This window comes from Medicago sativa, chromosome 2 (genome assembly GCF_051527215.1).
Source record: "Medicago sativa cultivar Bolivia chromosome 2, Bolivia_mono, whole genome shotgun sequence".
Classification (NCBI taxonomy): domain Eukaryota; kingdom Viridiplantae; phylum Streptophyta; class Magnoliopsida; order Fabales; family Fabaceae; genus Medicago; species Medicago sativa.
In genome coordinates this window covers 73,975,962-73,991,909 of record NC_140750.1, presented here as the reverse complement: position 1 = coordinate 73,991,909, position 15,948 = coordinate 73,975,962, and the positions used below count along the sequence as shown (strand labels likewise).

The following is a 15,948-nucleotide window of genomic DNA, read 5'->3' as shown; positions in this document are numbered from 1 at the left end:
AAAGGTAAATTAATCTTTGACTCATTATTACGGAGAATTACTTTGTTTTCGATTTGGAATTGACATATACTAGTGTACGAACCCGTGCAACGCACGGCTGGAATATCCTGTTAATTTTTATTTAAGTTAGAAAACAACGTGAGCAGACCAAATATATTCGGTTAAGAATAAATATTATCACTCAGCAACAGCAGCAATAATACAAAAACCACCAAAGCACACATACATAATATTAACCATCAAGGGGAAATCCACAAAGAAGAATACAATCTCTCTTTCTGTACTTTGTTGTGCTAAAGATGCATTGATAAAGAGCACATCCTTTCACATACTGTTCAACTTCACAATGTAAAAAATACCCCTTTTTGTTCTAAACTGTTCACCTTGTTTCCCTTTTTCACCCATGCACTTTTCATTTAGACAAAGAAATCCTTTATCTTTGTTATTTGAAACTAATAGTTTGAGGGTTACTTTAGTAATTTTCATTAAAACATATTTGTTAACTTGCACTAATTTGTCAACTTAGACCCTTTCCTTTGAAGGATCTTAGACCCAGTTTTATTTTATAACAAATAGCTTGGGGGATATTTACTAAATTGTCCCTTACTTTAAATTGGTTTACCAAACTAAATAAATTTATAGCTTCCATGATGAGTTTATAGCTTATCTTTGCAAGCTTATAATTTTTTTGTGAGATATATTTCAGAGTGTAAGTGTTTTTAAAATAAATAATAGAATATTTAAGGTTGAAATTGTTTTTTTTTTTTGAAGTAAAGGTTGAAATTGATTTTTTTAAATGTAATATAAAAAAAAATATCATTTTGGACATATTGCTATCCACACCATCGTTTTAGGCCTACACCACTTCACTAAACAGAATTGGGCCGAACCCAGTCTCCCACATGAAACCAGCGACTACCCTACTCTCTCACTCTCATTTCTCATTAGAAACCCTAATTTACAGATCTGATTCATCCTCCCCCACAACAGCCGCGACAACCTTTTCTCCCCAACCGCCGCCGAAATCAGCCTCGTTTGGCTAGAAGAGTCGAGTTTTCGTTTTTTCCTCAACCTTCTCTATTTATATAGTCAAACAGAATCACAAAGGGGTAGATCCAAAAATGGTCATCTCTTTTGAAAGAACTTTCCGACCAAATTGTTCTTGTTCCTTCAATCGAGTATCCTCCACAACATAGACGAAAGAATCACACACCAGCATGGGCATCCAAATTATTTTCAGTTTTCTTTCGATCAATTGTTTGGTATGTCTTTTTTCTTTGATTTTCTTTGCTCTTTCTTCTCATGTATTTTCTACGTTATTCCTTATTATGTCACGTATTTGTTGCTATGAGTTTTTCCCCCTTTTTAGTTTTCAGAAACTTTTGGAACAAACATTTTGAACTACAGTGTGAATTACTTTAAAAGCATTGTACTGTGTTCTCTTTCTCATACACTTGATTTGGGATTCTAATTTATCCACTAATTTTATAAAATCAAATGTTTTTTATTCTGATTTTATATAAAAAAATCGAATATAACATCATGTTTTGAAATATGAGTGAAATAAGAGTCAAGTATTATAAGGTGGGATATTAGTTCAAAGCTTCAGCTTTTAGGTTACTTTAATTACTATGAAAGAATGCGATGCCGTATTTCGGCAACACTATTTTATCTACCAAATGACAGCCTCTATCTGTTGACAATTGTTAAATATCATTCTCACTGAACGAAGCAATTCGGATGTCTATTTTTTGTCTGTGTTTTTTCTGTTGTGAAAATATTCACTTAAATGGGACCAAATGTTAATTTTTAATTAATGATTGAAGCTGATATATGTTGTGTCTGAGTTTAGATTTTTGGTTTCCCATATACTAATTTTAGGTATATAGGAGTACACTAATTACGCAAATGTTTGTTTACTGTGTATGTATTTATTAGGAAACCATTATTCAAAAAAAAAAAAAAAAAGAAGTAGGAAACCAAATAAACCGTTATCTTATATTTATTTGGGGTTACACCATTATTAGTATATGGTAATACATTGATTAGTACTCCCTCCGTCCCAAATTATAAGCAAAAAAAACTCATTTTCTTGATCCCAAATTATAAGCAAAAAAAACTAACTTTTATCATATTTAATTATGTTTTTTCAAAAAATCATCTTTTCCAAATAGCAATTAATTGCAATTTGCATTCATTATGCTCTCCCTTTCATTTTTTCTATAACTAATAACCAATAAAAATTGTTTTTACATCTTTCTATAAAACTTATTCCAAGGATAACACAAGAAATTATACTACAAACCACAATATTTTAGTTTTCTTAGTAAGTGTGAAAATCTTTTTTTTTGCTTGTAACTTAGGACGGAGGGAGTATATGATAATATACTAATTAATAATTTTGTAAATGGGTTATACCACATAATTATGAAAGTTTTATGTTGCGGCTGCCTTGTCGTTCTGAAATGCCTTGATGACTATTTTGAAGATTTTTTTTTTTTTACTTGTTTAAAGGTTAAGAAAAATAACGTATTCTCAATTTTGAGGTTGCAACTGTTTTGGGTATGCTTAATGTAATTGGTAGGGAGCTGGACATAAGGAGGGATCTTGTTTGTTTTTTGGTAGGATTGCTCATGTGGAGGAAGGCATACGGTGATGAGTGATAGATTCATCTTAGATGAGAGTGCTTCAAGCCGGTAATCTTCATTTTAAGTGCTTTTTGATAGACCTTGCTTTGAATTTTTGATTGTAGCACATCTGCTGGTTGCACCGTATGCACTGAACTTTCCATGGCATACTTTCAATTATAGCACTTCCTTTTGCCCAAGTCTATAAAGGTAAAGAATACTCAACTACCATAATAAAGTGTAATGTTCAACTTAGCATCATAAACCCGTGCTTACACTCGACAATTTTATATACCCCAAACCTGGGAATTTAGAAGATCTAGCATTTTCTTTCATAATGAGGGCATCCACCTTCCTAAATGAAGAGGATGGCAGAAGTTTAATGAATATCATAAAAGGATGTATAGCAGAAATTTGATCAACACCTTTGAATAAGTGGAAGCTTTAGTCTTATGAGTTGTAGTTGTTGCGATGTTGTTGGATCTCAATCCATATAAGAAAGCACCAGTGCAGTGATGTTGGTGTAGTTGTTATCCCGTTCTTCTCCAATCTGAAAAGAGGTGTCAAGAATCTTTGATACAACAAAAAATTTAAAGAAAAATTAAATAATGGGAATGTTACATTATTGAATATTTTGCTTGCTCGTTAACCTCTTTTTCAAACGTAAGATAAATATTGATTGATTGTGTTGATTTCCTTTCAGGTTGAATTTCAAACTGCTGCAGAAAGGATGATAATTTTAATCACCACAATAAAAAGAGAAAAAGACCTTTCCAAATACACATTTCATGTGATGGTAGAGGTTGTACTGTCCTTGCAACAGAAAAAATCGCCTTCAACATCAGAGACTAACTGCAGGTATTAAACCTTTTGCTTTCTGCTAAATTGAAAGTTTGTTAGTTCCGTTTAAAATGTTATCATTTTTTTACACACTCAACCATGACAGCCTATGTATGCGAGTTTTGTAGATTTTTATTTTTTTTGAACATCTATGTATGCTTTTTTTACGCTTCTACTTGTTTCGAACATCTATGTATCTTGGTCACTTATTGATCTATGGAATTTAATCTGGCTTTTTAAAAAAACCTTTAGGTGTATGTTAAATGGGCTAACCTGATTTGTATGATAATGGTGCTTTTTTGTAATGACTATACATCCACCTCAATGTCTCAATTTTTGGTAAACTCTTTTTGGTCATCAAATTATATTGATGTGGTTGGATATGCATTGGTGTCATATTAATATGTATTTTTCATAGTTTGTTTTGTTATGTAGTCATCACTTTCATTTTTGCACAGAAGGTCTGTTTGGCTAAATCTTGTGAAGATACAGCAAAAAGCCCAAGAACTCCTTGACATAAGGTCTGTTTGGCTTTTCTATTTCTTGACTAAATCTCTTTTGAGTTTATGTTTTGTATGGTTTAGTGATTTATAGATAAAAAATGCTCTTTCTTGAGTTTGAATTTCAGTTTAAGTTCTGTACATGATCAATTATGAGAGGCTATAACACTTATGTTAAATAGGTTAAATATTGTAGTTAGAAGTAGTAAACAATCTCACCGATTCTTTCATGTTTGTAAGCTGTAGAAAGAGCAATTCATTTCTTGGTAAGAGCTCATATCTAATTTTTCATGGTACCTGTCGTACATTCAAACAATTGAACATGTTTAGTACAAATTTCATTGTAGGAGCAATTGAATCAGTAGTTTTAACATATACATGAGCAACAATATAAGTGCAGATTTAGCCCATGCTGAGAAATTTTTGTTCTCTGCAGATTTAGTTATAACATGTTCATATGAATTAACAAGTATTTTAAGTGAAAGTTTTCTTCTTTATTGGACAGATTGCATAGAAAAATAATACCTTAAAGATAGAAAAGGATCAAGAAGAGATGAAAAGGTTTAAAACTGGAATCTTTTTAATGGAATGGGGAAACCCACCACAAATGCAGCTGAACACCAATGCTTCATAGGAAGGCGTCTTCCACTATTTATGGAGATTGTTTATAGAGTAATAGAGTATTATAGAGATGCTTGAAAGTTGAAAAGTGTTTTTTGTTTATGTCAGTCTGCATTTGCAGTCCTTTCCAGCTGTAAAGTGCTTAAATTATTGTAAAACAAATAGCTTTAATTCAACATTTTATGGGATATACTCCCTCCGTCCCATATTACTTGACCTATTTAGAATATTTGCACTATTCATGTATCATGCTTTGACTCTATTTTTCTACTAATATATAAAAACAAAATATAGCATATAAGATGTTGTTAGATTCGTCTCGATTAATATTTTCAAAATATCAAATTTTCGTAATTTTTTCTACTAGATTATTAAAGAAATTTAAGTTTAAAATTGTGCATTGGCATACGTGATAGAGTCAACTAGGTCAAGTAATATGGGACGGAGGGAGTAGTATCTTAAGTGTGCCAGACCTGCAGAAAGTTTTTGAGTACCGTGCTGCAGTAGCTGACGACCTACTACTCTGATAATAGTTAAATCGCCATCCTAATTATCTCTCATTCCCTAGCTAAACTTAATCAATAGCCAAACTAAATGGGCCACCCCCTATAAAAATTTCTAAGCAATTAAAATAATCAACTTAATCCCACAGCAAGCCATTGGGGATGAACAGTTCTCCCTAAATAGCACTAAAGACATGTGTTTGATTAGTTTTAGAATTATTTTTAGTCGATTATTACATTGAGTTGTGAAAAAAAAATTGATGGATTAAAATAGGCTTTTACTTTAAGATTTAATATTATTGTACTTTAAAAAAAATGAGTATTGTTGTAATATGACTTTATTTCTCGACTATTTTTAAACGCATTGTAATTAGGATTTCTGGTTGTGAGATATTTAATTTTTCATTTACATTTTTTATTAAGGGTGAGGTATCTTTCAAATAGACAACTTTAAGAATCAAACTCAAATTCAATCTGAGAGAAAGTTGTGTTGTTAACTCTCCCAACAATATTTTCGTTATTTTTTACTAATTCATTTCTTACCATACTTATTTGTTTATTTTTTGACCAAATTATATTTAATTATTATACTTTTTTGAAAAAATTCAATTATTATACATGTTTGGTTTGTATGTTTAATTCATCCTTGTCTACAGTAAAAAAAATCATCCTTATCCATATATGATTTATATATATATATATATATATATATATATATATATATATATATTATCCCCTATTTTCATTTAATATTATTTTCATTTAAAGAAGCCGACTCATCTACTAATCTTCTCCTAACAATATTCTCCTAACAATATATAAAAATTGAAATCCAGCAAAATTTCATAATCGTTCTTATTAAAACTCATGATCTCCTTAATATCATGTGCATAATGGACATTTTGTAAAATTTAATTATTTGTTTTTTAAAAAAATAATCACAGATAATCATCATCACAATTGTAACCAATGTCTATGGATAACTTGAAGCTAATTTATTTGTTTTTCCAAAATCTAATTATTTGTTTTTAAAAAATTAATTTCGGATAATCATCATCACAATTGTAACAAATGTCAATGGATAACTATGAAGCTAATTTAGTTGTTTTTTAAAATATTAATTACTGAAACAGTGTAACAAATGTTTTCTATAAATGTCATCGTGAGTTTAGCTCAGTTTGTTGGAACAATGCATAAAATATGCAAGGTCCGGGGTTCAAACCTCGGCCACTACCAAAAAAAAATGTTATCTATAAATAATAAAAATAGTAAAATTTCATAATCGTCTGTTCATGATCTCCTTAATTTTATGTGTATAATGGTCATTTTACAAAATTTAATTTATTTATTTTTTAAAAATTAATTACGGATAATGGTCAAGGTAACCAATTTCACAGATAATTATGGAAATAATTTATTTGTGTTTTAAAAAATTAACTACGGATAATGGACATCGCAAGTGTCATAATCTTATTTGTCAAAAAAAAATAGCTTAATTTCATAATCGTCCTTATTAAAACTCGTGTGATCTCCTTAATTTTATGTTCATAATGATCATTTTGTAAAATTTAATTTATTCGCCTACTAACATCTACTAACAATGTATATAAAAAAAATTGTATAGATATAAGTACAAAAAATCTGGAACGGATGCGGTGCAAACATTGAACAATCTTTTGCATATAAAATAAAAAGTTATTTAATAGACAAACTACCTAAATGTTGATATTTTGAAAATAGTCACAAGTTTTCAAAATTTTATCATATCAACTTTCTCAAATATGTATATAAAAATTTGTTTATGTAGATGTAAGTACTTAAATAGGCAACGGGTGCGGTGCAAACATTGAACAGTCTTTTGCAAATAAAATAAAAAATTTATTTAATAGAAACACTACATTAATTTTGATTTTGAAAATAATCATGAGTTTTCAAAATTTTATCACATCAACTTTCTCATATATCTACACCAAATTTGTTTTTCGCATATATACGCGAATAAAATCCATAACGTGTGTGACTAAACTATTTAACAAATCTAACTAAAAAGGACTTGGGCATACACATAAGTGAGAAAAAGTAAAAGAATAATAAATTAAATAATATGCATTTGTTTAAACAAGTAAATGGTAATATATATTTTGATGTGTGTGTGCTCAAATCATTTTTATTTTGGATAGTGCCTAAATAAGCGATGCTTTCGCAGAAATCACCGTGGACCATACATCAGCTTTTTTCACAATTTAAAAAAAAAAAAGTTTGGGGGGGTTGTGAGGATATTAGGAAAATTGCTTGGGTTGACTGGACTTCTGTTTGTATTCCGAAGGAGGAGGGTGGGTTAGGTGTTCGGAGGTTGAGGGAATTTAATGTTGCTTTACTGGGGAAGTGGTGTTGGCGTATGTTAGTGGATAAGGAGGGATTATGGTATCGAGTCTTAAAGGCTAGGTACGGGGAGGTGGGAGGGCGGTTGAAGGAAGGGGGGAGGGATAGTTCGGTGTGGTGGAGGATGATGTCCAGTATACGGAGTGGGGTCGGATTCGGGGAGGGAAGTTGGTTTGAGGAAAATGTTCATAGAGTGGTTAGTGGAGGGAGTATCACCTATTTTTGGCTAGATAATTGGGTGGGGGGCGCACCTCTATGTGTGCGTTTTCCTCGCTTGTATGACCTGGCTAAAAATAAGGGGGTGATGGTGAGGGAGATGGATAGGAGAGGGTGGGCGGTCGGAGGTGATGCTTGGGAGTGGCGGAGGCGCCTCTTGGCGTGGGAAGAGGAGTCAGTTACGGAGTGTTCTTCCTTGCTCTGTAATATTGTTTTGCAGGACCATGTTCTAGATAGGTGGCGCTGGGTTATGGATCTTATTAACGGCTACTGCGTTAAGGGGGTTTACCAGTATCTCATGCTATCTGACGCCTCTCTGGACCGTGGATTTTTTGACGTAGCATGGCTGAAGCAGGTTCCGTTAAATGTTTCAATATTTGTTTGGAGGCTACTTCGCAACAGACTACCTACCAAAGACAATCTTATCCGTAGGAGAACTCTTCATCAGGACGACATTTTGTGCATAGGTGGTTGTGGATGTTCAGAAACGGCGAGTCATCTTCTTTTCCGATGTGACATATTTGGCAGTGTATGGTACGGGGTTTATCAGTGGCTTCAGGTATCATTCATTTCTCCAGACTCTGTCCGTGAGCATCTTATTCAGTTTGGTCACATGGCGGGGTTACAGCGACTTACGCATTCTTTCTTCAGAGTGATCTAGCATGCTTGCGTTTGGACAGTTTGGAAGGAAAGAAACAATAGGATTTTCAAAAACAAAGCACTGGACTTAGTTCAATTATTGGACAAAGTAAAGTTTTTATCTTTTTCTTGGTTAAGGGCGAATAGGCTCACTTCAGCTTTCAGTTATAATGACTGGTGGTGACACCCTTTAATTTGTATGGGTGTTAAGGAGTAGTCTTCTTGTTTCTTTTTCAGTCTGTTTTGTTTAGTAACAGAAACCTGCACTTGTATTTTTGAGGAGTGACTCTCTTTGCACACCTTGTGCGAGATGAATTACTCCCAGTGTTTAATCTAATATCATTTTGGCTTCTTCAAAAAAAAAAATTATGAATTTCATTAGATAGAAATCAAATTTTGGGATATTTTTTGCTGAAACGTCTATAACCATACATAAATAGGATAAACGTTATGAAGAAGCCTCTATTTTATTTTAATTTTTTTTGGCAGAATGTGCAAAATTGCAATCTTGTTCCGCATACACTTACAAGTTAAATTTTATTTCCTAATTTTTTTTAACTTGTTTATAACATCATAAAACCTTCAACAAGAAATTTTAATTTTTTAAACGATAGGCAAATTAATTATGAATTGTTTAAGAAATTCATAACTATGGGGAACGAAAATTCTTAATCAATTTGTTCCTCCTTTAAAAATTCTAAAATCCCATCGTTGAGGTTCGTATGATGTCAGAAACAATCTAGAAAATGTAGGGAACGAAATTTGACCCTTGATGATATGCTGCTTACTCATAATAAATTTGCAATTTTGGATGTTCCGGTCAAAAAATAAAATCATGTATTCTTTATAATGATATGAAACTTTACATTGTCCCTAAAAAAATGAAACTTTGCATAGTTTTTCTATATTTCTTTCATAGATGTCTCTACAAAAACAAAAACAAAACAGTTTAGAATTCAATTTCTAGGTAGAAGTTCCAGTTTTTTTTTTTTTTTTAGTTTTTGGCGGTTTAAAAATTCTTAATTAATTGCTACATAATAACACTACTTAATAACTAACTAGTAGAATGTCCTTAAAAGATCTCTTCTAGAAACTAATTGAGTCATTATTCTTTATCTTCAAGATCGTATCACAAAATTTATGTGAAATTTCGGTATTATAGTTAAATTTTAATTATCTTTGAGTGTAACTAGATAATTTGGGGTGTCACGAGAAAACATCATCAATCAAATTGAAGAGAAATCATCATTTAAACATAGGCATGACAATGGGGCGGGGAGGGGACGGGTTTTACCTTCCCCGTCCCCATACCCTACTCTCATATTTTTACCTGTTACCCTACCCATACCTAATGGGGATGAGAAATCGAATCTCATCCCCGTCTCCGATGGGTTCGGGTATCCCTGACCCATCCTCCCCCATCCCCGCAGTGGATAATTTTTTTTCTAATAAAAATAAAAATATTTTTTAGCCCCGAGCAAAATGTTGTAATGCATTATCAAACAAAGAGATGATGATGATTGATGACTATGGCGATTGAGAAGAGAGAGACCGAGAATGTGAGATTTGAAAGGAGAAAAAAGAGAAATATGATAGGTGAGTGTCATCTAAAAGACTGAGGTTGTGACTGTGTTAGTAAAATAATTTAAAAACTCGATAATTTAATTTAATACATATGATGCAAATGTTGGACTCGATAATTTAAGGAAAAAAAAAATTAAGAACATTGTTTTTTCTTTGCAAAATTTATAGATTATATTGCCAATTTTTTTTTTTAGAATTTATTTTATTTATATCTTTAACCTAATTCTCGTGATTAGAGAGTCTTTAGGTCCTATTAGAAGTCTCAAGATATCTTTCTTGTTCATGTCTTAAATATAAAAAATTGATTGCACTTTCTTTTCTTTTATATGTAGTTGGATTGCCTCTCAAATAGGTGATTCCAAAAATAGAGTTGAAGTTCTTCATGGGAGAGAATCACGTTATTCTTTTTTAATTTTCTTAACCAGTATCTTAGAGACACAAGACACCAGTTAATATGACTTAGAATATATATAATTTGATTAGATACATTGTATACGTCCTCGTGAGTTTAATTCAGTTGGTTGGGACAATGCATAAAATATGCAAGGTCCGGGGTTTAAAACCCGACCACCACAAAAAAAGATACATTGTATATAAAATTTTACACCATAAACGCATCACACATAACCTCTTATTTTCATGAATAAAAAAACCCATAAAATAAAAAACCCATAAATTAGTAAATTGCCTACTGTATAGACACTAGAATTAGTTTAGGTTGTAATATTATACATGTAATATTATACATGATCACCGGTAATTTAAGTTCAAATCCAATACAACCCCTAAGCTCAAATATAAATGTCTCTATTTATTAAAATAAAATAAAATTGAGCATTCTGAAATTCTTGGCTACAAATCTATCATTCGATTAATATTGTTTTTGGTTTGAAGACTAAGGTCTTTTTGGCTAGGGGTTGAAGAAAGGAGAGAGAGGGGAGAGAGAGGAGGGGAGACAATATTTTATAAAGTAGTCCTTGAATGTACACTTTCGTTATCACTTTAATCTCTGAAGTTAAATAATTTTGTTAACTGACGATGTGACAAAGGTGGTTTTAAGCTAACAAAGAGTATGAGTTGCAATAGGAACTAAAGTGAAAGTAAAAAAAATGTCACTTTAGTCCCTAAATCGAAAATCAATTATCCTCGAAAATCAATATCCCTCAACCGAAAATCAATATCCTCAAACTCATCTCCCAACGAAGTGTTGCTCTTCGTCAAGAACCGAGTAATCTTCCTCAATGAAGTTGTTCTATGGTTGCGGGAGACTTGTTGTTAGGTCTCTGACTGTTCATACTTACTATCAGTTAATTCCCTGACAGTAAATACTTACTGTCACTAAGGTCCATGACAGTAAACACTTACAGACACACAGTAGGCCTACTATGATCCTATTTTATGCAATGGACCCTAGTGACAATAAATGTTTACTGTTTGGGACCTAATTGATAGTAAGTATGTATAGTCAGGGAGTGTGCTCCTCCTTGAGGTCTCAGGTTCGATTCTCTCCAGTGTCAATTTAGGTGGGCTAATTTAGCCTCTTAAAATAAAAAAAGGTATGTATAGCCAGGGGCCTAACAACAAGTCTCCCGCAACCACATAAACAACTGTTAGATATACTGACATAGAATTAATTAATAACTAAAGATAATAATCAAGAAATATCACTGCAATTATAAATATAATTCTCAGTCAAATAAAGAAGAAAGGAAGAACTTATCGGTTGTTGGCTGAGGCGTGCAAACGCACTGGGCTTAAGAGCATTTCGCCGCCACAGGTCAATCACCTGATGCAGTTGGCCTCAAAGCTAGTGCTCTCCAGGATACAACAGCCGCTTCTCACTAACACTGCACGTGAAATAGTAAGGGCACAGGAACAACTATTGGATGCTCACAGGAACAATACTGCAACTCTCAAATATATGTGTATATGGGAATTGTCGTAGCTTTTTTCTTATACTTCAGACCTGTGAAGCCTTCTTATTTATATCAATTGTTTTCATGTTAACGTTACACTCCTTTTTGCAAGCCAAAAAACGTTTTGCTATTAATTAGCTTTGACCAAGGAATATTCAATGTGCCAACGGTTTGTAACGTAAAACATGGACACGTTCTTCACAGTATAAATAAGTATGATATCATAATTTATTTAAGATATATATGAAACAATAAATTAACTTTAAAATAAATTAATAATAAAAAATACAACAATCCCCCACAATTTATTTTAAAGTTGTGTATGTTTCCAAGAGCTTGAAACATCAATGCATAAGCACTAGTGTCTTTTGGACTATGAACTAGTACATAGAGCAAATGAAATTTGACTCACTAGAATGTGGTGAGATTATAACCTCTATGAACCTCATTCCGTTTGTGAATCAGTGATCTCATCACTCACATTGATCCCTCGTCCAAAGTTTGTTCAACGCGGTGTGGTGCATTTTGGCCTTGCACCTATGCCTGGATTTCATGAGTGGCTCTAGAAAGTCTGCCTAAACTTTCATAGAGGCGGCCTCACCTCCAACACTCATATAGGTGACTCTATCAGGTGTACACTACAGTCAAGTACACCACTCATATATATGAGCTATAGATTCATTAAGAGTAAAACTCAACCTCCAACGCTGTAGTATACACTATCCTACACCATAGGGATGAACTCTCAAAAATAAAATGGACAGTGTCTCATCAAATTGACAAGTGACTTGTTCTTACCCATATGAACATAGCCTTGCGAATTTTCACAATCTATGTTGGGTTACCATCACTCTCAATTTTTGTATTAGGCATAAGTCCCATCCCCCTCGATGTAATTTCCACTATCTTTCTATTTAGTGGTTTTGTAAACGGATCCGCTAGGTTCATTTCTAACCTCACAAAGGTTAGGGATATAACCCCATCATGTAGCAGCTGCTTCACAGAATTATGACGTATACGTATATGTCTTCTTTTCCCATTATAAACATTATTATTTGCTCTTGATATTGCCGCTTGGCAATCACAATTTATAGATATGGAAGGAACTGGTCTCTTCCATAAAGGAATATCTGCTAAGAGATTTCTTAGCCACTCAGCCTCAGAGCTTGCCAAGTCTAGAGCAATAAACTCAGCCTCCATGGTGGATCTGGCTATACAGGTCTGCTTGGATGACTTCCAAGTGACGGCAGCCCCACCAAGAGAAAAAATAAATCCACTTGTGGATTTAGTCTCATCAGAATCTGATATCCAATTAGCATCAGTGTACCCTTCAAGTACACTGGGGTATCCCACATAGCATAAACCAAGATTCATGGTTCCTCGAAGATATTTCAAGACTCTACATAAAGCATTCCAATGATCCTTACCAGGATTATGAGTATATCTACTCAATCTATTTACAGCATATGCAATATCAGGTCTTGAACAATTCATTAAATACATAAGGCTACCAATTATTTGGGCATATTGAGTTTGAGATACACTACTCTCATTATTCTTTTTCAAATGTAAATTACCATCATAAGGAGTACTAACTGGTTTAGAGTCATAAAAATCAAATTTTCTCAAAATTTTCTCAACAAAATGTTCTTGAGACATTCTAAAACCATTTTTTAATTTTGTTAACTTAATTCCCAAAATCAAGTCAGCCTCACCTAAATCTTTCATATCAAATTTTGATGATAAAAATTGTTTAGTGTCATTAACCACATCTATGTTAGTTCCCAATATAAGCATATCATCCACATATAGACAAACAATAACACCACATAAATTATCATCAAATTTAGTATAAACGCACTTATCTGAACCATTCACCTTATAGCCATCTAACAACATTACTTTATCAAACTTCTCATGCCATTGCTTAGGTGCTTGCTTAAGACCATAAAGAGATTTAACTAATCTACAAACCTTATTTTCTTTACCATGAACTACAAAACCTTCAGGTTGATCCATGTAAATTTCTTCCTCTAAATCTCCATTTAAGAAAGCGGTCTTTACATCCATTTGATGTACCACTAAATTATGAATTGAAGCAATAGCTATCAATACTCTAATTGAAGTCATTCTAGCTACGGGTGAATATGTATCAAAATAATCTAAATCCTTTTTCTGTGTGTACCCTTTAGCTACCAACCTAGCTTTATATTTTTCCACCGAACCATCAGGTTTCAACTTCCTTTTAAAGATCCACTTACACCCTATTGTTTTAGCTCCTTGGGGCAAGTCTACTATCTCCCATGTATGATTACTCATAATTGATTGTATTTCATTATTAATAGCTTCTTTCCAAAGAGGGCCATCAGGGGAAGAAATAGCATCACTATATGTCAAGGGATCTCCATCTACTAAGAAAGTATAAAAATCATCTCCTAAGTTGGTTTCTTTTCTAATTCTTGTGCTCCTTCTAGGTTCAAGCTCAAAATCATCAGAACAAGGATCAGATTCACATAAAGATCCAACTAATGATTTTTCTAGTTTAGATTTCAAGGGAAACACACTTTCAAAGAACTCAGCATTTTTCGATTCAATAATAGTATTCAATTCTAACACATCACTTTTCAACACTAAAAATCTATAGGCTGCACTATTACTAGCATAACCAATAAACATGCAATCACACGTCTTAGAACCAATTTTTCTTTTCTTAGGTTCAGGTAATAAAACCTTAGCCAAACACCCCCACACTTTCAGATATTTCAAATTTGGCATCCGTTTTTCCCAAAGCTCAAAAGGGGTTTTATTGGTTTTCTTAAATATAATTCTATTTTGAATATGACAAGCAGAAAGAATAGCTTCCCCCCACAAATTTGAAGGAGCTCCAGCACTCAATAACATAGCATTCATCATTTCTTTCAAAGTCCTATTTTTCCTTTCAGCTATACCATTAGATTCAGGTGAATAAGGAGGTGTCACTTCATGAACTATTCCATTTTGCTCACAAAATTCACTAAGTGAGTTAGAATCATACTCTCCACCTCTATCGGTTCTAAGCCTTTTGATCTTAACATTTAACTTATTATCTACTTCGGCTTTATAAATCTTAAACTTTTCTTCCGCTTCATCCTTAGATCTTAATAAGTACACATAGGAGTATCTCGAAAGATCATCTATAAAGGTTATATAAAACTTCTTACCTCCTCTAGTCATGGTAGATTTCAAATCACCTAGATCAGAATGTATTAAACCTAAAAGTTTGGTTTCACGAAACTCTATAGGTTTACAAGACTTCTTTGTACTTTTAGCTTCTACACATATTGGACACTTATCGTTATCACCAATCGATAAATTATGCAAAATTCCTAACTCTTGCATTTTCTTTATGTAAGAAAAGTTAACATGTCTTAATCTACCATGCCATAAATCAACAGAATCAACAAGATAAGCAGAAGATGGAACACTTTCATTCATAACTTTAGAAACATCTAAAATAAATAAACCATTACTATAAAAACCTTTGCCTACAAAGCCCCCACATTTTGAAAGTAAAACTTTGTCTGAATCAAAAATAGTTTTTATACCCGCTTTGCTCAATATAGATACACATACTAAATTATAATTCATATCAGGAACATGGAGAACATTACTTAATGAGAGGATTTTTCCTGAAGTGAGTTTCAAGTTCACCTTTCCTTTACCAAGAACAGTGGCTGTTCTTGAATCACTTAAAATTACATTTTCCACTCCTTCCCCTATATATTTATAGGAGGTGAACATATTTTTATTTGCGCATATATGTGCGGTGACCCCAGAATCTACCACCCATGATTTTTCCTTTGTAAGAATTATAGTTTCAGAAACAACATTCACAAATATATCATCCATCAAAGCTAAATTAAATTTAGGATTGACAGGTTGGTTGTTTCCATTTAGGCATCTATATTGAGCAATGCATGAAGCATAATTTTGTTTGAGAAAACCGTTGTAGGAGCGTTTCAGCAAATTGGTTTCCATAGAGAACAAACAGTGCAGAAACAATTATGTGTTTAAGTGTGGAGCAAACCAAGTGTGTGCAACAGTAATTGAATTTTTTATCAAACCAAATACGTAACAATTA

The 15,948-nt window shown here is 32.7% G+C and overlaps 1 protein-coding gene and 2 long non-coding RNA genes across 9 annotated transcripts; 2 read left to right on the top strand and 1 right to left on the bottom strand.

Moving 5' to 3' along the window:
• Positions 1-936: 936 nt before the first annotated feature.
• Positions 937-4,776, top strand: LOC146950610 (uncharacterized). 7 transcript variants are annotated; one of them, XR_015027626.1, is made up of 5 exons: positions 937-1,262; positions 2,753-2,837; positions 3,331-3,485; positions 3,926-3,988; positions 4,473-4,776. It is a non-coding gene; the product is annotated as an uncharacterized LOC146950610 (long non-coding RNA). The 7 variants fall into 7 exon arrangements; XR_015027624.1 differs by lacking the exon at positions 2,753-2,837 and adding an exon at positions 2,626-2,696; XR_015027625.1 differs by having other exon boundaries at positions 2,626-2,837; positions 3,929-3,988.
• LOC146950611 (uncharacterized) lies at positions 3,330-4,282 on the bottom strand. The gene is made up of 2 exons (XR_015027628.1): positions 4,187-4,282; positions 3,330-3,504 (listed from the first exon to the last, which is right to left on the bottom strand). It is a non-coding gene; the product is annotated as an uncharacterized LOC146950611 (long non-coding RNA).
• Positions 4,777-7,789: 3,013 nt separating the features above from the next.
• Positions 7,790-8,350, top strand: LOC146950609 (uncharacterized). The gene has a single exon (XM_085748651.1). It carries the CDS (start codon positions 7,790-7,792, stop codon positions 8,348-8,350), a length of 561 nt encoding a protein of 186 aa, XP_085604777.1.
• The last annotated feature ends 7,598 nt before the right edge of the window (positions 8,351-15,948 follow it).